General features: G+C 52.8%; 1 protein-coding gene across 5 annotated transcripts; it reads left to right on the top strand.

Moving 5' to 3' along the window:
* Positions 1-231: 231 nt before the first annotated feature.
* On the top strand, positions 232-21,893 carry ITFG2 (integrin alpha FG-GAP repeat containing 2). Of its 5 annotated transcripts, none has more exons than XR_003091694.1 (13): positions 232-407; positions 3,138-3,233; positions 3,678-3,719; positions 5,348-5,525; positions 6,013-6,152; positions 6,407-6,561; positions 7,498-7,592; positions 9,634-9,687; positions 11,066-11,157; positions 12,603-12,720; positions 13,497-13,670; positions 13,826-14,186; positions 21,758-21,893. XR_003091694.1 is itself a non-coding variant. In XM_014525426.2 (12 exons), exons 1-12 carry the CDS (start codon positions 297-299, stop codon positions 13,972-13,974), a joined length of 1,404 nt encoding a protein of 467 aa, XP_014380912.1. In that variant the 5' UTR covers positions 232-296; the 3' UTR covers positions 13,975-15,469. The 5 variants fall into 5 exon arrangements, 2 of the variants coding, with proteins under 2 accessions (XP_014380912.1, XP_025047074.1); XR_003091696.1 differs by lacking the exon at positions 21,758-21,893 and adding an exon at positions 17,501-17,516; XR_003091695.1 differs by lacking the exon at positions 21,758-21,893 and adding an exon at positions 15,483-16,806.
* Positions 21,894-22,714: the final 821 nt, after the last annotated feature.

Raw genomic sequence — 22,714 nt, 5'->3', positions numbered from 1 at the left:
GGGGGGGGGGGGGGGGAGTGGGAAGGTGGTGAGGGGCACCCAGGGCCGCCCCCAGCGAGCTGAGGGCAGGGAAGCACCTATCCCCCACAGACGCATGAAAGCAAGCTGCGCATGCGCAAGGGCACCCTCGCTCCTCGGGGCTCTGCTGCCCCCTCCTGGAATGGGCTGCTGCTACAGCAGCAGCACGTGACCTCCTCCTTTTCACGCCCATGGCTGTTTGAGCCTGCAGAGCCACCGTAGCACCCCCCACCTCCCCAACTGCCACAGAGCGGCGAGCTAGAGCGTCTCCCATCTCTATGGTCGGTGGTGCGATGCGGTCGGTTAGTTATGTACAGCGGGTGGCGCTCGAGTTCAGCGGGAGCCTGTTCCCGCACGCCATCCGCCTGGGGGACGCCGACAACGACACGGTACGGTACAGCAGGAGTGGGGTGCCGGCGCGGGAAGTAAGCGAAGGGAGGGAGGCGGGGGAGGAGAGAAGGGCTGCGCGCATGCGTAATGAAGGGTGAAGCTGGGAGTATGCGCAGTGTGCTGTGAAGGGAGTTCTTGCTTTGTGCTGCGAAAGGGAGTGCGCGCATGCGTAGTGGAGAGGCTGGGGGAGCATACGCAGTGCTGCGAGCTTGGCAAGGGTGGGTGTGGCCTGAGGCAGGGGCTGGCACGTGCTGTGCTTAATGCAAAATGCTACCCTACAGGGACCCCTGCCTTGTTGCGAGGCCCTGCTCCTACCCCCAATACAGCTGGTGGAGCACCAAGCACAGGAAGCAGGGGGACACACACGGGGCTGGGGGCAGTGGGGCCCTGGCCAGGCCTGGTGGTAGGACAAACGGAGGCCCAGGGAGCATGTGCCCCACAGGCCCTCACTTGTCTCCAACTTCCCTCAGCCACTGCTCCTGCCTGTGCCCCGCTCACTCCCTCCCCGCTGGGGCCTCAGTATGTCCCCGCTGCATAGCCAGGGTTGGCACAGGGTGGAGCCACGAGCAGCTTGACGGGGTGGTGCGCGGGAGGGCATGCAGCCTGGGAGGGCATGGGGCATGTGCACCTGGTTCTGTACATGGGGTGGGCTGGGGCCACATGGGGCTCTTCCCAGCAGGGTGTTGAGCTGGATAGCAGTGCTGGGAGGGGGGCTGCAGGCACCTGAAAATTTGCCTTAGCCCCCCCCAACCCACCTTCCCAGCACCACCACGACCTGGCTTGAGCACAGCGTGGCCTAGCCTCTCCACTGGGAACAGCCTGCCACTGCCTTCCAGCTCTAGCCTGCCCTCACTGGGCATATGGCCCTCATGACCTGCGGGGGGGGAGGGAGAAGGCAGGGCTGGGCTGGGCTGGGCTGGGCTGCACTCAGGGTGGGTGGAGGCAGTGCTGGGAGAGGGGGTTGGGGGAGCTACAGCAAATTTTTGGGTGCCTGCAACATCCCCCTCACTGTAGCCCTGCTCCCAGTGGTGCTGCCACCTGGCCCAACCCCCACTGGGAAGAGCCTGGCACAGCCTACAAAAGCAGCCAGCCTGGCCGGCATGCATATCCAGGAGCGCACACACCCCATGCCCTCCTGAGGTGCGTGCCCCCGTTCCCCTCGCCCCCTGGACGAACCTCTCACAGCTCTGCTCTGTGCCCTGCCCGAGCTGTTAAGTGCCTGCGCCTGCTCCAGGCCCACTCCCTCCCTCACAGATGCTGCAGCCACCTGTGCTGCCCTGCATTTGGAGGGATGCATGCCCCCCAGGTCTGTGTGTGGCGGAGGTGGTTGCCATTGCAGACTGGCCTTTGTGCCCTGAGCCCCGCTGCAGCTGGCCTGGGAGTGGATGGATGCCATGTGCGTCCAGCCGCTAGACTGAGCCTCGTCCCCTGCCTGCCAGGCAGCTGGACGCATGTGGCGTCAGGGTGCTCCCAGGCCAGCTGCAGCGGGGCTCAGGGCACAAAGCCCAGCCTGCAACAGCAGTTACCTCCACCTTGTGGAGATGGGGGGGCATGTGCCCCCCGGGGCCTCTGCCAGGATGTGCACAGCGGCTGGAGCCCCCCTCCCTGTGCCCCTGGACAACTTCCTGTGCTCAGTCCCTACCACCCACCTGGTCAGGGCCCCATTTACCTCACCCTTGCTCCTGCCTCTGCCACAGTGTCCCTCACTACAGGGGCCTTGATCTGGCCCTCGCCCTTCCCTCCCCCATGTGTGGGCCGGGAGCGATCCGGGGCCCTTTTTTCACGCCGCAGGCTGTGGCCAGCAGTCCGGACACACTGGGTCAGAGAAAGCAGGCGACACGCTAGAATTAGGCATGGGCACTTAATGGTTGATTTAAAGATTGTTTACTTACACCAAAGATGGTCACAGTATAGGCTGGAAAGCTTGCTTGAGTTGCAGTTACAGATAGAAAAGACGAGACGTGGACTAAAGTTCCTTCCCGTGAACACTCTTCTAGCCCGTCTGGTTGGAGGCTCTAAACCGCGAGCCCGTCACGCCAACCGAAGAAAGTACTCAAGACAAAGAGCTCTGAATAGACTCACACGAAGTTTGCTAGGCTCCGTGGATCTTTTTGCGTGCAGGAAAGAGGGATACGTCGAACAGGGAGAGGCTAGAGGCTGATCAGACCTCTGTTGCCTTCTTGAAATACGCTGGGTCCAATAGGCTCCGCAGCACTTAGAGATCTTCACAAGACATGCAGTCTCCTCCTCCTGGTGTTCATGGAGTCCTCCAACTTGGGCGGAAACCACTCAAGCTTTTTATACGGCTAGCAAGCCAATCACTAGCCGCCACGTAGGAATAATTTAGAAACAGCCAATAGTGGGGCACAAATTAGAATACAAATGGCGGGAACTCCTTGCAATGCGCATTTCTGTGCTGCAAAGAAGAAATGCACCCTGCAAAGAAAGCTTCAAATTGGCGGGAAAATAATTCAGTGGTGCCAAAGCACACACAAAACAAAAATCACACCCTTGGGTTGTGACACCCCACAGACTAACCTGCTGGGCTGGGGTCGGGGGGTGCACTCTCTCCCCTCTTTGCTTTCCAACCTGCTGCTTCTAGACCCCCTTATATAGGGACTTTGGTCTTTATCTCCGTCCTGGGTGGCTCTGCGTATGCGTGTGTGTGAATGCATGCATGTGTGTGTGTGTTTGCATGCTTCCCATCTCTAACTTCCTTCCTTCTGCAGCGGAACGAGCTGGTGGTGGGGGACACCAGTGGGAAGCTCTACGTGTACAAGAATGATGATACCAAACCCTGGACTGTGCGTTCATGCCAAGGAATGGTCAGTTGGAGCGGAGGTTCTAGATTCCCTAGTCCCTTAGCAGCCCATACGGATTGTCTGCCTGGGAAGTTGTGTGGTAGTGTCAATCCCAGGGTGTACCAGCAGCCAGGATGGGCTCTGACATCTGGCACAACTGCAGGAGGCACCCTTCTCCCCCCACAAGCTTGCTCTGAGTTGCTGGGCTGCCTAAAGCCCTAGGGAGCCACTGGTGAGGAGATCATGTCCTGGCCATCCCAATGCAGTCCTGCCTGGGCTGAGTGTTTTGCCCCCACAGCTTTGCATGGGTGTGGGTCTGGTGCCTGGAAGCTGAAACTAGTGGTGGTGTCAGTTAGAGGGTGCCATCTGTGAGGAGGACCCCAAGAGGGTGGGGGTTGCTAGGGCAAATTTAGCTTTGTGTGCTGTGCCCTTGACCCTAGTGACTTGCCTCCCTCTTCTCTTTTGCAGCTCACCTGTGTTGGTGTCGGGGATGTGTGCAACAAAGGCAAGGTAAGAGCATCTGGCCCCTTCCCAGTTACATGCGCCTTTGTCTGGGTAGGGGTCCACAGCCCAGAGTGTGGGGCTCTGGCATGTTCCCAGTGAGAAGGGTGGTGTTACCTATATTACAGGTAACCTTGTGCTACTAATATGAGGCAGAAATGGGTCTACAGCCCAACCTTTTATTTGCTTGCACCTTAAAACATGAAAGCAGACTTTGGGATAAATGTCTATCTGGTTACTGGCAACAGCACTCATAGTCTTACCTATACCAACTAGGGAGACTCAAAAGGTGGGAGGAGGGTGGCTTGCAGTTTGGCAGTAGATCTTCTTGAATTTGCTGAGTTCTCCAAATTTCCCTTCAGTTATGCCCAATATTTATAGGTGGCTGGTTTTAATGTTCCAATAAATGATCTCTGGTTGGTTTTATTTAAGTTTCTTTGTTTCACTGGAACTTCTGAACCAGATCTCTTGTGCACTTGGAAGGTATCAATTAGTTGGGATTTATATTCTTGGGAAAGAGGGAAGATTTCTCCTTTCTCTTTTCCCCATTGTGGAATGCTGTTCCAGTTTCTTCCTTACATTAATTTATGGTTTTCTCTAACAGGCTTTTTTTGTTTTTTACAAATTATCTAAGGATTTTAACAAAAGTATATCTATTATAGCAAAATAATATTTAATACATTTTGGTTACATCAGTCACTACTACTACTATTTTAAGAGAAAGATAAAGATATATTTTAAGATATAGTGTATATGGATTATATAATGTGTGGGCTTCCCTTATCTCCTTTCAGGCCTTATGCTTTGTTTAATTGTTTGATGGTTTCCTTTACTTGCTGACCAAGTTAGTTGTCACATCTGCCAAGGTTCACGCTACGGTTACTCAGAAACAGGCTTTGAGCCTTCTGCTTTCCCTTCCCTATTCCTGGGAGAGCTTACATGGTTGGCTGAAGGACTGTCCCCTGATTCATGTGTCAGCTGAGTCGCACTGAAAGGCTCCCTCTCCACAGCCCCTTCCTGGGGAAGCAACATAGTAGTGACTGGTGCATCTCCACAGGCTGGCACTGTGCAGCAAAAGTGGCCATGGGACTGCCTGCCTGACCACAGAGGTCCACTCTGTGCAGGATCCTGCTGCAAAGCTGGTTCCCACATGCTATTCAGCCTTCTATGTAGAGACCTGCAGGGCAGAGTGGAGAGAAGGCCACCCCACACAGCAGGTATCTCTGGGAGTGATGCAGCAGCCCTTGCAGGGTCAGTATCTGGGGAGTGGAACCCAACACCTGTGGATTCCAAAGACCACACATACGTTCTCCAGCCTCACTGCTGCAGCAGGCTCATAACCCCTTCTTACTCTGGAAAGGCCAGAGCCATGCTAAGGAAGTGGGAGGCAGCCAAAGCCTTCATCTGGCAAAGGAGACTGTGTGCTGCTGCTGCCCCGTTTCTTGTCAGCACAGACAGGATCTCCCCTGTCCTGCACTGTGCTCTCCAAGCTCCCCTCCATTGGCACACTGCAGTGATCAGAGGCCTTTCTCCCCGCACCTCCCAGTGTCCATCTTGATGGTCCTGCCCCTGTGTCGGATAGATGCAGGCCATTCTGCCTCCCTCATATCAACTCGGAGCCTCCTCTCCCCACTCAGAACCTGGTTGTGGCAGTGAGTGCTGAGGGTTGGTTCCATCTCTTTGACCTCACTCCACCACCCTCAAAGCACTCAGAGGCCTCCAGCCACCATGAGCCTCCGCCATCGGATGAGCAAAGGCCAGTGTTCAAGCAGCATATTCCTGCCAACACCAAGGTCATGCTGATCAACGACATCGGTGAGCAGGGCTGCAAAAGGGCAGGGAAGGCTTGTGGCAGGGGGTCAGAGCCCAGAAAGGGCCTTGTCACCTCTTGGAGATCAACCCCAAGTGCCACGGGCTGTGGTGGGGAGTTTGGGGATCACAGCCCTGGACAGCATCTTGCACAGGATTGTGAGGATTAGAGGGATCGGGCCTGCTTTGCATGGGGCTTAGAGGGGGAGCCCAGGTACCAGGGCATAAAGGGGAAGGGTTCTCTTTCCTGGTGTAGTAGATGTTCCACCATGGCCCAGCCGAGCCCTTTAATAGAGTGGGAAAGACTTCTCAGGCTGTTGGCTTGCTGCAGTACATGAGCTGTTAGAGGGGCTGAGGTGACCATCACCAAGGCATGTGGGGGTAGCACTGGTACAAGTGAGGTGTAGGTGACTCCATGCCAGGGCTGCTGCAGGCTGTGAGACCATACCATCTAGACAGACCCTGTTGCTGTCTCCCTTCATGTCCCCTGCAGACGGCGACGGGAAGTGTGAGCTGGTGGTGGGTTACACCGACCGTGTGGTGCGAGCTTTCCGCTGGGAGGATTTGTCCGAAGGCTCTGACCACCTCTTGGGGCAGCTGGTCCTCTTGAAGAAGTGGCTACTAGAAGGGCAGGTAGGAAGCAGTGATTCTGTGGCTGAGGCATGTCCCTGTTGGGGGGGGTCTCAGGATGCAGTGTTTCCATGTGTGGGGGGCTATTCTGGGATACATGCAGCTGCACTGATTGCTCTGTTTTTTGGGAGCTGTTCCCCCATAGGGTGTTCCTCTGCCCTTGGAGAGGGCACTTGCTTTACATTGCTCACTGGTGCTTTGGGAAGCCTGTGGCTTCTCTGCTCACAGCTGTCCTTGCTGCTCCTGGGCGGGCACAGGTAGACAGCCTCTCCGTGAACCCTGGCCCCGATGGCGCCCCAGAGATGATGGTGTCTCAGCCAGGCTGCGGCTACGCTGTCCTTCTCTGCACCTGGAAGTTGGAGCAGCAGCAGCAGCCTGCAGCAGAGGAGGGAGACAACTCTGCAGCCAACAGGTGAGAGGTGTAGGGATCTGACGGGAAAGATGGGAGGGTGGAGTTCCACAGGCCTTCCACAAGGTGGCACACTGCACCACATGGTCAAAGGCTGGTTTCTGCCATCCACCCCATGCCATTTGCAGCCTCCCTGGCTGCTGTTTCCACCTGATCTAGGGGCATCTGCCTTGTGCATGGGACCTCCCTTTCTTGCTGTACCAGAGGCTGAGCACTAGCTATGAGCATTTGCCTGCTAGCAGGGCAATGAGGGGTCACTCCAATGTGCACAGGACATAGGGGGTGGGGGGAAGCAGATGAGAGCCCCGGGGATATCAAGGGTTGGGGGGGGGGGAGGTGGAAGCAGTGTAGGGGTGTGATCTGGGGAGAGGCCGAATCCAGAGCCCCTTCATGGGTTATCAGCATTAAGGTTTTCATGTTTATGTTCATCCATGTCCATTGTGGGGCAGGTTTTTATCATGTGCTCGGCATCAGAGGTGGAGAAAGCCCCATCAGCCCGCCTCTTCCTGGAAGGTGGCGAGACTGGTCTTTGCAGAAACAGACTGGAGTGGGCAAAAGAGCACTGTCTGCCTCCATCTCTTCTTCCAGTGAATGCAAACCAGAGACTGGAGGGTCCCTGCTAGGGATGTTCTTTCCTTCCTGGGAAATGGTATTTCATTGGCTTGTTTTCCTCTTTTTCAGCTCCCTTCTGAGTTCTCCCCCAACTTCATTCTACTGTATTAAGTGTTAGCAAATCCCCATCCTGCACCAGCAGGGGTCCTGTAGATAGACCGGCCCTGTTTCCTATTCCCCTCTCTTCATTGATTGGGACACAGCACACGTTCACTCTGTGCACCGTCTCCCTGCCCCTGCCTTGGATGTGCAAACTCCAAGGGATGACTTGGCAGTTCTGGCTGGCTGGGAGCCCTGACCCTGTCCCTCCTGTCTGCCTGTCCCTAGGGAAGCTCCAGTGCGTGACGTTATTCTTCACCAGACATCTGGTCGCATCCATAACGAGAACGTTTCTACCCACCTCATTGGCAGCATCAGCCGAGGTAAGAGGCAGCAGCTGTGCCCCAGGAACCCAGGTTCTGAACTGCCACCCCTGAGGGGCTCTGACAGACCAGCACATGAGTACATCCAAGGTAGAAGCAGGTATCTGAAAGTTAAAACAAAAAAAGCTGAGTAGAGTAGGGCTGAGCTTGGCAGTGGTTTCAGCCTGGGAGTGAGCACATGACCAGAGGAACCACTTCTCTCCACAGATTTTGTGGCTTTGTGCTAATTTCCCTGTGTTGCCAACTGATCCTCTTCCCTGTGATGACCTCCCCTTGTTCTCACAGGCTGAGTTCAAGCTAAAAGAACAGACACTTGCTTAGGCCCCTGTGCTCACCCTCCTCTGGGATACTAGCCTGTATTTGTAACATACTTCAGCCCAGATCCCCACAGGTCAGCAGTAACCATGTCACGCAGAACCCAGGCAGCAGCAGGATGAGCCAGCTGGTCCCTTATCACTGGAAATTAAATGTTGAAAATTACTTTGTAATGGAGTGGAGTTCCCTGCAGAGGAGGATAATCAATTCAGAGCTGTCAGGAAGCAGGGGTAGTAACAAAACAGTGAGACTACAACCAATAACTGCTATACCAAGTGGATATTCTAGGCAGGGGGGCGGAAATGGGGAGAAATGAGGAATGCTACATTCCTCCTGCTCCATACCCATGTATCATAATTCTGTTTTGGTGGTCCCCTGGCTTATTGCTTGGTGGCCAAGTACTGTGCAGATTTGCTGCCTGATCCAGAGCCCAATGAAGTGCACAGGAGGCCTTGCATAAGATTCCTAGAGTGCTATTCAAATTACCAGTACTAGTGATGCACTGGGCCTGACTTCTCTGTAGTGCTGCTCTCTGGCTCACACCAAAGCAGCTGCATCACACTCGGCCAAGTATCTCCTACTTCACACCTGCATTTGTGAGAGCAGGGTCGGACCGTTGCTTCTGCTGTAGTGTTGACCCTTTTGCCTGGGGGCACTCTCCAATCCAGGCCATTCAGTTACATTTCAGAGGGGTTGGAGGAGGCAAGCCAGGGTGTTGGGTCCTGATTGAGCTCCAGGCACGTTCTGCCTCCATATGGGGCTTTGAGGAGAGGGCATATTCCTGGCCAGGGCAAAAGGGGAGTTGAAATATGTCCTTCAGTGGGAGGCCAGGGCAAGAAGAGAGTTCTCCCTCCTTGGACAAGGGGCTTGAAGAGAAGTGGAACAGCTGTTCCAGACACCCTAAGAGGTGGTAGGAGCGTCGGGTCGCAAGGGTAGGAGTGGGCAATGTTCTGACAACAAATAGAAGTACCTCAGCCACCCCCCTCAGCCCAGACGGAGTAGAGCAGAGGGCTGCAGAAGCCAGGAACATCCATAGAGGACCCAAGCTTGGGACAGCAGCTAGGTTGAAGCTGTTCACTCCTCTGTTTTCCAGTATGTCATCCACTTCCAACTAGAGGGGAAAGACTAGAATGATGACCTCCATGCCCTCACCTCCCCCAGACACATCAAAGATATGCTGCTCTGGCTAACTACACCCTGACTGATCCTGGTCCTGCTGCTCCATTGAGAAGGGGCAGGGACTGAGGGGGTGAATATTGAGGCTTTGGAGAGACCACAGCCAAGTGTGAACACTAAGGTCTGGGGAACCTGCTCATAAACAGACACTCAGACCCCACAATTGAGTATGGTATTAAAATGGGACTAAGTGAAATGTATTGGTACTACAGGAAGACAGAAGAGGATGACAGGAATGAAATGGCAGACCTTGTCTGGTGGAGAGGAGTCTGACATAGCCTTTTTCAGGAGTAGACCCTCTGAGGAGGGCAGTGGGTAGTGGTATGGGTATAGAGATGGGTGCATGGTGTGAACTGTATAACAGGTTTTTAGTGTGCTTTGAGTTGCCAAGTGTTGGCACACAGCCCACAAGGGCCACTTGGCAGAGTGTTGGAAGTGGAGTTGTATATTTATTTATATATCTAGAAATAATTCTTTTTGCAAAAAAAAAAAAAGAGGTCTAGGGTAGGCTGCAGCATAACCTACATCTGCTTCTGTTCTGTATTCACAGGCTGCCCCACAGCAAGTGGTGGCTCGGGCCTTTTCGCCCTGTGCACTCTAGACGGTAAGTCCTGCTGCTACCTTTGGGTCACAGTCAGAGAAGGAAATGCCCCCCAAGTGCAGCAGGGTCTGGGGTGCAGTCCTGAGTCACGTGGGAGGCTGGATTCAGGGCAGGATGGAAGTAGATGTCTGCAGTGAAGGCTGGGGAGGTTGGTTATGCATGGGTATCATTTCTCAGTCTCCTCACTCCCACAGGGTTTCTTATGGGTGGAAACCCCTCTGTCTTTGCCTTCACTTCTGATCTTGTGGCTCCCTGTGCACTAGAGCTGAAAAAGGCACCACCAGGAAGCAGGCCCCAATCCAACTACTGACTGGAGCACACAGCTGAACAGAAGCACAGGCCTAGTCCCATTAAAGTTTAGGCCCATGTTGACTGGGGCCCTGTACTGCAAGGTTTTGTTCCCTACAGAGAGACTAAAGTAGTTTCTCTCAGTTCATTATTCATAGAAGCTACCCTAGGGTGTGCCTTGTACAAGTGCTAATTGCTGGTATGGAGTGATGCACTCTGTGACCAAGCAAACTGAGGGAGGCACCCTCCTTATGTCCTGGGAGGTGCTTGAGATGTAGTTGAATGCAGCCAGAGAAATGGATACTAAAATGTGGGCCTGAGAGCCACATTCTCCTTGTTGCACCCCTTATGAGGAGACAGTGTTTGGATATATGAGTAGTAAGCAAAGGGATTCTTTAGGCAGGTAGGAGCCTGTTGTTCTCTGCAGCTCCTTAGCTTACAAATAGCCTAGGCTGCCTTAACCAAATGTCAGCACACAACACAGGTTCTCCCTCAATTAGGGCCTGGCTCAGCAGTCCTGGACAGGGAGGAATCATTTGGGGTGGGCCCTCTCATGGGCCTGCCTGCCAGACACTATCCCATAACAGCATGCCCGTGACAGCTACAGCGATGGCTGACATAGCAAAGGAACATTAAGGAAGTATCCCTTGTGTCTTAGTTTCTGTGCAGCCACAGTTTGGCAGCTGGTAACAGAGAGGGAAGGCAGGCTAGCAGGGTTCCAACCTGCAAGGGTCTGCTTGGGGGATCCATGGGGCTCAGCTGGGAAGTACTGTCTGACTCTGCATGTTAAGGTTTGGTGAGGAGTTCCTTCGTTCTCCGAGTGCCATCCAGTTAAAAGAGTGGTTTCTGTTTTCTGTCTGTATCTTCAACCGCTGACAGGTTAATGGGTCATTTGTGTTCCCAATAATGAGATACACAATTGTATGTAATGTTATAAACCACCATCTGCCTCCCAGGCCTTTTTTTCCTTAGGAGCTTGGGGCCTATAGATAGGAGTCAGTTTGTAGGGCCCAGTGTCTGCTAGGGCAGATGCCCTGGCCCTCATAATATTCTGAAGAATCCCAAGCCATAAGTCTGTCTTCCCTTCCTTCAGGGACATTGAAGCTCATGGAGGGAGCAGATAAGCTGCTGTGGTCTGTACAAGTTGATCACCAGCTCTTCGCTCTGGAAAAACTGGATGTCACAGTGAGTTTAAATGCTAATAGGTTTGGGAAGAGGTTGCTTGGGGATGGAGAGTGTGGCATCACCTGGAGGCCAGCATTTGCCAGCTCACCTAACAGTATGAAGAAGGGCATTCTGGGATTGTCCCACACTCTCCTAGAGAGCCCTGTCATCAAAAGAAATGGAGGCTGTACTACAGCCCCCAAACTTTGTACTCAGTCACCTGGGGGGCAGGGCCCATGGCAGTTGCTTTGGCCCCATGAGTCCAGTATAATGCTGTGTAGCCTCTCCTTTTTCTCAGAGCATTTTGTTGCTGCTCTTGTTCTGTTATTAGGCCTTGTTTTTCCTCAAACTGTTATGATGCAAAAGAAATGGGATAGGGAAAAAATATCAAACCCCTTAGAAGGCCCCTCTATCAGTGGTCCAGCCTCACTTGGAAACCATGTGTAGGTCTGGCTTCCCTGTCCATAAGATGTTGCAGACCTAGGGGGTTTTAGAGGCAAACAACAAGAAGCATTAAGAACCTGGAGAAACCCTTGGGTGAGAATTTGGAAAGACCAGGATTGCTACCTCAGGAAGGAGGTGACTGATGGAAGGGGTGGAAGCAGGTGTGTTAATGAAAGATCTGTAGAAAGCAGGCTGGGAGCTTCTGTGTCCGCCATCCTGTTCCCCCCACCCGCTACCACGTAACGCTAGAAGAAAGGGGAATATTGAATGGGATAACATGGTGGGAAAATCAAAATCTGTCAAAGGCAATGCACATCCCTTGTGATTAAGCTGTGGCACTCGTTGCCACAGGGTGATGCTAAGGCCAAAATATCACAAGACTGAGAACAGGAAGGGACATGAGGTCCTGGGCATCAGAGCTGAAGCCAGTCTGACCAGCAGGAGATCCAGGAAGGGGCAAGTTGTCCCCCATCTTCCTCTGATGCTGGCCAGTATCCAAAAGAAGATGTTATGCTGATCTAGGTGGAACAGGGGGCTGGTCTGGTATAGCAGTTCTCACATTTGTGCTCTCGGGGAGCCCTCTGGAAGAAGGATGGTCAGGCTCAAGCACTTGGAGGCACGTGCAGGTGCTGAAAAATGATTGAGTCACAGTGGAGACAGAGGGAGGGAAGCAGCAGTGAGTAGGAAGTCCAGGAGCTTGTCAGGAAAGAATGTGTGTGGGAGGACAAAGGGATGAGGGGATGGGAGCAGGAAGCTGACTCTTCCCACCGGTGTTCTGTGTTGAGTAGGTTGAATGTAGAACGGCCACTGAGGCAAGGGGTCCCAGATTATTTTCCCCTGACAGAAGGAGACGATTTGTATCCATTGTTCAGAGAATACTGAGCTCCTTGTGGAGATTCTGCTTTGAATACAGGTTATGTCTGAGTGCGGGGATGGATGCTTTTCCCTCTGGGCCTCCTGGGATGGCTGGTGCCTATGCTAATCAGAGACCTTTTCTCCTATCCCTCCTCTCTGACTCCCAGGGCGATGGGCATGACGAGGTGGTGGCCTGTGCGTGGGATGGTCAAACATACATCATCGACCACAATCGGACTGTGGCCAGGTTCCAGGTGGATGAGAATGTCAGCGCGTTCTGTGCAGGTGAGAAGGAAGCCTGTCCCATTGTCCCTTGCCTGAGGCACCCGGGCCTGACAGCAAACTGCTGGGTTCCTGGAAACAGGAGGCAGAACCCTGGGGTTTTGGAAGAAGGGATCAATAGCATGGAAAGGTTTGTCCTGGAGGTAGGAGAAGACCCCTTGTGCTTCCTCACTCTTGGAGGCCTGTAAGACTGAAGGAGGCCCAGCTGACCTCTGCCCTCTAGCAGGATGAGAGGGAGGTGTGCTGGGGAACCCACCACAGCCCTGAGGAAGTGCAGGTCTCTTGCCACTCTGTGCTGCTCTTGCTTCTGGATGACCTGGTGTGGAAGCCCTGGACCCATCTGGTGAGGCCTTGTCTCATCATGGCATGTTCACCTCTTTATCTGAGGGACTTCTCTAGCTGTAGTCTGGTGACTTGTACCTTGGCATATGGTGGTGCTCGCAGCACCCTGCAGCTCATCAGCAGACTGGCCTCTGGTTAGGGTTTTGTACCAGCGGGAACACAGGCCAATCCAGCTGCATGAGGCTGGGACATTGGTTGCAGGTGAATGGCAGTAGTGTTAATTGCCACTGCTTCCCCACTGTCAAATTTCTGGACCGATGGGGAGACCCATGGGCCAGATTACATGGTTCCATGGCTGGGGGTTGAGCACCCTTGGGCTACGCCATTGTATTTTCCCTCTCCCACATGTGTCTCTCAGCCTCCACCTTGCATGCCTGCTTCTTCCTTCCTTCTGCCCTTCCGTAACCACCAGCACTGCCATGCCTTGCTCTCCACAGGCCTCTATGCCTGCAAAGGCGGCCGCAACAGCCCCTGTCTGGTTTATGTTAGTTTCAACCAGAAGATCTATATCTACTGGGACGTGCAGCTGGAGAGAATGGAGTCCACGAACTTACTGAAGATACTGAAGGCCAACCCAGAGTTTGAGGACCTCCTCCAGCAGCTGGGTGTTGGTGAGTGGTGCCCAGTGTAGAAAGGGCTGAGATGTGGGAGAGAAGTGGGGAGGCTGGGAAGGGTAGTGATGTGCAGAGAGCTGGGGTTCTAGGTACGTTCTTGGTGCTACAGTGTTTCTTGCTTATGGTGACAACCCCTCTCTCCTTTCATGCAGAAAGCGATGATGTTTCTGCTGTCAAAGACCTGATTCACAAAACCCTGTACTTCCCTGAGAAGCACCTGCAGAACAGCCCCTCCCAGCACCGGAGTCCTGCTGGAGCTGACTCGTCCAGCAATCACACTGTTGCCCAGGACTCCATATAAACCAAGCTGGGTGTGGACAAGTACCTATAACAGCAGTGACTCTTCTCTAGTTGATGGTTGGAGTTAGGCATGTGCCTGTGACTCAAGCTGAGTCTAGCAGCCAGGATCAAAGAGCATCTTCCTTTTCCATCAGCCTCAGCTTCCAGCAGGCTAACAGCAGTTGGACAAGAGACTTGGTTAGAACTGAGCCATTGCAGTAGGGCTGGGGCGAGGTGAGTTCTATATTATGAGTCATGGGTTGAGAGCAAATTGACTGACCCAATAGCGTCAAGATCTGCAGGCAAGAAGTCTGGTTTCTTCCAGTCTTGGGATAAGGAGATTTAGTAGTAAACTCTCAGCAGCTGTCTTCTCTGCAGGCCAGAGCATTTAGCTTGTCTTTGGGGAAGTGAGAAGTAGGAGGAGGAAAATAGCAAAATGTCAGTCTCTAGTTCGTGGTGTGGTGTTTAAGAAGGACCTGTGTTAGGGGAAATCTCCTGAGTTCCTAGCAGACATGGGGGAATCAGAGGGTGGGAGAAAGGAGGTTTTGGTGGTTCTTTCCCTGTATGAATCTCTGGACAGATATATGTAACGTTGCCCTGCTCCAGTGGTGAGGGAGAGCAAGAGAGCATCAGGTCAGGCCTGATCTTGCACAAGCAGCCTTCCCTGCTAAGGAGACAGGACCATGTGCTTACATGGCTAATTGTTTCCCATGTTGTGCTGATAATGGTAACGTGTGTGCAAACCATGCATGGAGAAAACCGAGAAGTGGATAGCATTGACTAGCAGACCGTGCAGTGCTCCCTCAAGAGAAAGTCTAGTCTCTTACCTGTGGACAGGCAGCGAGGGTGTCCCTGATGCTTATTGTCTGTGCAAAGCAGCCAAAAAGCAGTAAACTGAACTGTGTATAAACACTGTTCCTGTTGATGTCAGTTATTGGACAAATTGCCCCTGAGCCTTGTAACTGCCCATCAGTAGCAGCTGGGGAGGAGGGAGCGCTTCTTGTCCTTGCACTGCTGAGCCTGGGAGACCCATGTTGGATCCAGGGCTGTCCCTGGGGGAGGAGGGCACTGCATTTCCAGGCAGTGCTTCTTTGCCCTATTCAATCGTGTCAGTCCTGGCTTATTAGGCTGGGAGCATCAGGCATACTTGACTTGCTACCTTATCATCTGCCCTCCTTGTGAGGTTTTATTTAGTGTGTAATGACTGGAATTCCCCCATACAGAGACCTGCATGCGAGTCACAGCAAGGATCATTAATTTGGCTTGCTCCCCTCAGCAGATAGTAACATGTAGAGATCCCAGCTGCTGCTTGGCAGAGCCTGCCACCCTGTGTTCTGCAGAGTCACCTGCAAGTTGCCTCCTCAGGAAGTGGAGCTTAAGGTGGGGCAGAGAGGGCTGGGCAAGAAGGGAGAGGAAGCAGTAAATAACATCTGATTCTCATACAGTAATCCCAAACCCTGATGCACAGTCTTCATCCCCATATCACCAAGCATTTTACAGACGGTCGCTGTCCTGCTCTCTATTAAACAGATGTGGAAACCAAGGGAAAAGCTGTGGCCCCAGCCCACAGCAGTGAGCCAGCCACAGACCTGGAGACCATGGAGTTTTCCTGATTCCAAGTCCTTTGCTGCCTCTGAGACAAAGCTGCCTCATTGCTGCACAGCTACAGAGAGAGTGTTTTCATCCACCCTGTAGAGTGCTGCTGTTATTGATATCACTTTCTAAAGTGGCTGAAGTGAATGAAGAGCTTGTCTTACCAATTTCTGCCTCCCTCCCCAGCCCCCGTGGGACAGGCTTCTTGAATCGTTTAAGTGCTTTGGAACTGTTTTTCTCTGAGAGTAGGGAGGGTTTGTGGTTTAGATATGTTTTGCTCAAACTAAAATGTGGCCTGTGGTGGTTTTACAGAAGAATGAGCTGGGCTGTAGGAATTATCCAGCAAGTGGATGGAGCATTGAGGGTTGCCAGCCAAGGGCTGGTCTCCCCTGGCACATGACCTTGAGGAGTTATGTATGTACCCATGGCTGAACACAACTGCATGTAGGGACCCACTCTATTTGACACTTGGCTGGTGCTGGCTTAGCTCATGTGCCTCCTGGGACTGTGCTTTAGCACAGCATTTCTCAACCTGTGGGTCACGACCCAAAAGTGGGTCACAAGACTATATGAAAGGATCATGAACAAGCTTCATAAAATGGATCAACCAACTTTAAAAATGGATTCTCCTTTGAAGGAGAAAAATGTGGGAAACAGTCAGTTTCCCCTTTCAGACTAGCAGAGTTCCAACCTGGTTGGGGGGAGCAGGAGGAAGGTGATCAGGCAGGGGATGCCAAGTTCATGTGCATGTGCACACTTGCACATGGCAGCCAGGCAGCGTGGAGAGCAGCTCCTGCAGCTCCCTGCAGGTAAGTCTATGGGGAGGGGGGCATAAATGACGTGTCAGGGGAATGGGGAGGCACAAGTGACACCGCCTGCCACCCCATCTCCTCTCTGGGTTAGAGCTATGACCTGAGGGGAGCAGTGACAGTGGCTGGGCCATGGCAGTGAGGTAGAGCTATGGCCTGGTGCATGAGCAGCTGGCAGTGGAAGAAGGTGAGGGCAGCACAGCTCCCCAATGCCCCCCGTCCCCCATCAGTTACTCCTTGCGCTGCTGGCAGCATGACTGGCATGGGAGTTCCAGCAGCAGTGGCAGCAATGAATCTTGCTGCCCCACTCTGCCCTCCTGTGCTGAGTCATGCCCACTGGGCCGCAGAGACAGCTCCTGCCTATGCCGGTCCAGTCAGGCTGCAGTCCCATGCCCACTGTGGCTGCACAAATCTGGGGGGCACGTCCTGTCCCCCCCACACCCACCCCCTGCCCCCCACACTGGGGGGCTGGGGGTGGGAGGCAGCGGGTCAGGAGTGAGGGGTGCCAGCAGGGCTGGCAGATTTGGGGGCTGGGGGTTGGGAGTGAGGGGCATCAGCAGGGCCAGGGGGCTGTTTTCTACTTAAACTATTTAGTGGGTCAGGACTGGTCATCATTGTTTACAAATGGGTCCTAGTACAAAAAAAGGTTGAGAACCACTGCTTTAGCTTACGGTATTTCCTAGTGAAGATGAGCCCCAAAGAGGTTATAAACTGTGACAGGATTTAGCACCCTTGTACTGCCTCCAGACCAGCTGTGGACTCAAACACAGCAAGGTTTTGCAGAAGAGCTGCATCCCTCTCTGCCCCCTGCCCTGCCTGCAGTGATACTGGGATCCCATTTTGTGATGTGGGCCTAAGCCTGCTGGCACCAGAAATGAGGCCCTTACTTTAACCACCATTTCCACAGAGAAATGCACACAGTCATAGGCACGCACCTGCTCCTGCATACATTTGTGCACATGGATGTAACACTCCTTCAGTGCGCAAACCCCAATGTAAGGTGCACATGAGGGCACCCCCCATGCAGTAATAGTCATGCGTCTGCCCAGCCCCAGCTCAGTGCCTTGAGGAAGCTTGGTTCCCTATGTGTCCTGCCTTGCTTTGCTGCAAGTTCTCAACTGAAGCACTTTCTCTCTCTACTTCCAGCTTTACCACATACAGCCCCAGTCCCCAGAGGACCCCACAGCCCGCTGCCAGGGGCTCTCCATATGCCAGTGGTCTGACCCAGCAGCACTTCTTTACCTCAGGTCAGCTCTGGCAGAGCTATCTGCAGGGGCCTGTAAGCTGCTGCCCTCCTCCCCCACTGCAGAGTACCCCCAGCTGCCTACTGCAAAGCAGCTGAGCAGGGTCACCTTGTGCAATCACACAGGAATACCTTGCTTCTGGCAGCCTGCTCCAAGTGGAAATCGTTATTAATATGAGAGAGAGGAGCATGCGGATGATTGTTCTGATGCCATGTTTACATCTTAGGCACTGCCATAAAGATCAGTCTGTTACCAGTAGAGAGAGCCCAGGGTGGCAGCTGTGGGGTGATGACCTCTGAGCAGAAGCAAAGAGAGGCTTGGGCAAGGGTAATGATGACCCTTTGATCCAGACAATCCAAAGAGGCTGGCAGTGACAAGGGGAAGTGTAACCTACTCAACCTGACTGTCAGCCCAGGGGTGGCCTTGGCATATAGGTCCCTCAGTACCCTCTCCTGGGAACAAAATGGTTCAAATTTGCAACATAGCCTCCTTGAATGGAGGGGAGCGGGAGGGGGGGTGGGGGCAGGTTATGTCTCTGGATGCCCAGAAAAGAAGATGTGGAGGGCTGGTATTTAGTTCTTTCAAAGGGGTCAAGAAAGGGGATCTCAACCCTGCCATTACAGTTTGTTGCACTCATTTGGCTACCTGGCTGTGAGTTGGGTCTGTGACAGAGCTCAGTAGCTCTCAGCACTGCAGGAGAATATGAGCATCTTTATCTACTGACAGAGAGGAAGAAAGGAGGTGGGAGAATGTGTCTGCAAAGGCAAAGTGCAAAGACTGGCAGATTTAAACATAGGATTCCTGCAAGCAGGGAGAAGAGAGGAAGATGACCAAAATCCAAAAAAAGAAACAGGCTGTAGGTGGATTGTAGGTGCCTAAGGTCAAAACTGTGATCCAAAGACCTGCTTAGTAGCTTCCAAGTCCTGGGGGTGCCTAAACATTGCTTGGGGCTTCCCTGTGGGGCCTGAAAGTTTCTGGGGCCTCAAACCTTACAGAACTGCCCCAGTATGGGTACCTCAACACCTAGCTGTCACCTCAGCCCCCCCTAGGGCCCACAACCTTGGCTTGAGGGGCCTGTTCAAGGAGGTACACTCCAGGCAGTCCTACGATGCACTAGCAGAATTGATTCCCTCAAAATGCGGTCATGGCTGGTTTCCACTGCTGCAGGAGGAGCTAGCAGTGATCCTTTGTGTAAAGGTCTCCTGGTTAGAGGACTCGCACAGGAAGCAGGATACCTGAGTTGAGCATCCTTCTCAGCCTGAGTGAGGGAGGGGGTCAGACCTACATGGCTCACCCCCTGGGAGAGTACCAAGCCCACTGGGCCATAGGCTATTTTGTAGAGAGCATCCTTCAGTTGATGTTGAACCACTGGGCAGTAAGAAATGCAAGAGTCATAGGGTCAGAAGAAGCAAGCAAGAGGAGGCCTGACTGAGCTTTAGCCCAGTGAGAAGCTGATTGGGGCAGAGTCCAAGATGGATACTGCCCCTGGTCCCAGGATTATTTCTAGTTTTTATCCAATCATTGTTAAAAGTTGGATGCCTCAACAGTCCCAGGAGCAGAGATAGGAATCCAGGTCTCCCTCCTTCCAACCAGTTGCCCTTCCCACTGGGCTACAGAATCAGGATCCTCCTTACTTCTTCTACTAGCCCCATGGCTATGTAGAACCCAGGTTATGCAGTACCCTGGCTTCAACAGAAGGGTGTGCCCATTGAGCCTGTGCCATAGCCTGGTTTAAGTCACTCTCTTGGTCACTAAAAAATGTGGGTTTGAAACCCCTTAGGTGGAGGAGGGCCTTAAAGCCTAGATCTTATTCTTCCCAGGTTAGCACTTTAACCACTAGACCAGGGGCGCTCAACCCGAACCCATGGAACAGCTTCGCCTGCAGCCCTGTCATCCAGCCTGTGAGGCTCCCCACGGGTCTGGAAGTTTGGGAGCAGGAAAGTGGTGGCTCTGCTGCCCCACCACCAAATGTCCAGACCCCTGGGGAGCCCTGGGCCCTGCACACTGGATCCAGCACCCAATCCCAGTATGTAGGGCTGGGCGGGGCCAACACTGGGAACCAGGGCCCTGTGTAAGGGCTTGGGAAGGGGTAGCACGAGAGGCCTAGAGACTAATCCCAGTGGGAGGGGGGCAGTACCACACCCCTGGGGACCAATCCTGGTGCATAAGGGTGGAAGGGGCCAGTGCTGGGTCCCTTTCAGTGGAAGGGCCCCAGTGCTGGCATTCTGGGGTGGGAAGAGGTGGTGCTGAGCCCCAGGGCCCAATCCAAGTGCCCAGGGTTCAGTCCAGCCTCTGAACTAGCTCTGCCTCACTCATCTTGCCTGCAGGGTGAAAAGGTTGAGCACCACTGAACTAGGCTAGTATATAAAAGGCTGCACTGCTATCTACTGTATCTTAAAATGAGAACTGAGAGGACTATTGTAGACACCTACCCCCAGGGGAGAACTCTGGGCTTCGGATCCTAAATAAATGGAAGGAGATGTCTTCCTGCAGCCCTAACTTGGCCACCTAAGTGCTGGAGATGTGGGGGGCATTCAGACACACTCCTGTGTTTAATATTTCCCTTATGCCAGCTCTTGGCAGCTCTCTGCTGAGCAGACTGGCTGTTTTGAGTCCCATTCTGAGGTATACTCAGCTCGCTCCGAGACCCACATGGGGACTTCTGGATTCCCGTGTAGTCAGGTATGTAGCCCAATAACTAAAAGTGAGGCTGCAGTTGTAGTCACCTATGCCTCTGATTGGATTAAGCCAAAAAGTCAAAGGCAAAGGAATACTAACCAAAAGGAATAGTTTCATACTTGGTAGGGTCAGAAGGGACCTAAGCAGATCATCTAGTCCAACCCCCTGCCATGGGCAGGAAAGGATGCTGGGGTCAAATGACCCTGGCTAGGTGTCTGTCTAGCCTCCTTTTGAAGACCCCCAGGGTAGGAGAGAGCACCACTTCCCTTGGAAGTTGGTTCCAGATCCTAGCCGCCCTGACAGTGAAGTAGTGCCTCCTCATATCTAGCCTGAATCTACTCTCAGTCAGCTTATGGCTGTTGTTCCTTGTTACCCCGGTAGTGCTCGGGGGAACAGGGACTCTCCCATTGCCTGCTGGTCCCCCTTGGCCAGTTTATAGGCGGCCACCAGATCCCCTCTCAGCCTTCTCTTGTGGAGGCTGAACAGGTTCAGGTCCCGTAGCCTCTCCTCGTAGGGCCTGCCCTGCTGCCCCCTAATCATGCAAGTGGCCCTCCTCTGGACTCTCTTGATGCTGTCCACATCCTTCCTGAAGTGTGATGCCCAGAACTGGACCCCAGTACTCCAACTGCAGCCTGACCAGTGTCGCATAGAGGGGGGAGGATCACTTCCTTGGACCTGCTTGTGATGCATTTGTGGATGAATGACAAGGTGCGGTTAGCCTTCCTGACCGTGTCCCCTCCTTGGCAGCCCATGTTCATCTTGGAATCAGTAGAGACTCCAAGATCCTTCTCTGCCTCTGTGCTCACGAGAAGGGAGTTCCCCAGCCTCTATGTATGCTGCTGGTTCTTCCTCCCCCTCTATGCGTGTATAAGAAATCATCACTGTAAGAACTATGTAAGAAGCAAGTGGCTGCTGTAGGAAAGGATGGGACTGCTACTTAGCAGAATGGGAGAGCAAACAGCAGGCCAAAGTGGGGGAGGTGAAATGGTTCGTTATGGAGAGGAAGAGATGTAAGTGCAGCCAGTAACCTAACCCAGTTACTGGACCTGGCAAGAGTCACCTCTCTGCACAACTGGGGTTAACAGATGTATCAGAACCTTTAGCATTTACACTGAAGAAATGTGGAGCTGCTGAAAGGACTGGAAAAAAAAACAAAGGACATATCACAGGACAGCAAAAGAGGGGCTCTCCAGTCTTAAGCTGTAAATCCCTCTGCAGGGCCAGGCAAGTTGCTGGAACTGGTCAGAGTGGCCAACACATGGGCATTGACAGGGCAGTAAGCAATAAGAGCAGGTAAAAAGGATCTGTCAAATCATCACCATGCCAATTTACTTCTGGGCTCAATCCAGTTCCTGTTAAAATCAATGAAAAAATTCCCATTGACTTCCATCCAAGTTGGAGGAGGCCTTTAATTTGGTTTGATGGATCAACAAGCTTAATGGAGGAAGGAAACAGTAGACATGCTATCTATTAATTTCAGGAGACTATTTGATGCAGTTCCATGAGCCATTCTTAGCTGCGGACAAAGTGAGTTGTTGCAGGATGGAGACCCAAACACATGGAGCACCAACAGGCTTCAGTGTCAGGTGGGTAGCAGACTCAAAGCAGGTTTTCACAGGGCAGCCGGCTGGATCCAACACCACTTGATACCATTCTGAAAGATTCAGAGGATGGAGAAGTCAGACATATAAATGGTATGAGTCCAAGAGGATCTGCTGATAGTTTGGAAGATGGAGTCATCATGCAGTTGTGAAGCACATGAGAAAAGGCCTCCTATCGTTGGAGTTGTTAAAGAAACTGGCATAGAGTGGTTCACTGGGAAGAAATCACCAAATGCACACACACAGAACAAAGGAGTAGACAACCTCACCACAGAGGAGGAGCTGTAGGGTATAATGGGTGATAAACAATGGTCATCCATGTGAGGCTACTGCTGAGAGTAGCACATGTCACAGTGAGTCACATTGATACAAGTTTATCATGTAAAATAAGCAGGGTGTTTTTTCCAGTTGTCTTCGCACTAGTCAGACTTCAGAGTCCTCCCTCCAGTGTATGTCAGCAGTAAGCCAAAACAACCCCAAAATGAAATGGATTGAGGATTCAACAGAAAAATCCAGAAGACATGGCAGAGGGGAGATGCTATACATTTGTGGATAAAAGGATGGTACGAACAGGACAGGCATGTATTACTATGTCACAGGGGAAAGATGCAGCCGGGTTTAAGTTGCAGAACAGAAAATCTAAGTTAGACATTAGGTGCGCAAATTAATTACATCCGTTTAGGAATAGAGCAAGCTGCTCAGAATGGCTGTGGTGTGTCCTTCCCAGGAGGCCCTGAAGGGAGGAACCATACATCTGTCACTCAGTGGTGTGTTAGCATAAGGAAATTAAGCCTATCTGGATGCAGGAGGAAAGACTCAGTGATGCAGCAGTGCTG

The sequence above is a fragment of the Alligator sinensis genome, unplaced genomic scaffold (genome assembly GCF_000455745.1).
Source record: "Alligator sinensis unplaced genomic scaffold, ASM45574v1 scaffold1386_1, whole genome shotgun sequence".
NCBI classification, from domain to species: Eukaryota; Metazoa; Chordata; order Crocodylia; family Alligatoridae; genus Alligator; species Alligator sinensis.
The sequence above is the reverse complement of the archived record's forward strand: the minus strand, read 5'-3'. Positions and strand labels throughout refer to the sequence as shown.

What these genes read in the sequence shown, in the direction of transcription:
- ITFG2 (XM_014525426.2), top strand. Translation starts at nt 297, where the DNA reads ATGGTCGGTGGTGCGATGCGGTCGGTTAGTTATGTACAGCGGGTGGCG. An exon ending in TGGAAAAACTGGATGTCACA is followed by an intron (nt 11,158 to 12,602) that starts GTGAGTTTAAAT and finishes TCTGACTCCCAG; the next exon opens with GGCGATGGGCATGACGAGGT. An exon ending in CCTCCAGCAGCTGGGTGTTG is followed by an intron (nt 13,671 to 13,825) that starts GTGAGTGGTGCC and finishes CCTTTCATGCAG; the next exon opens with AAAGCGATGATGTTTCTGCT.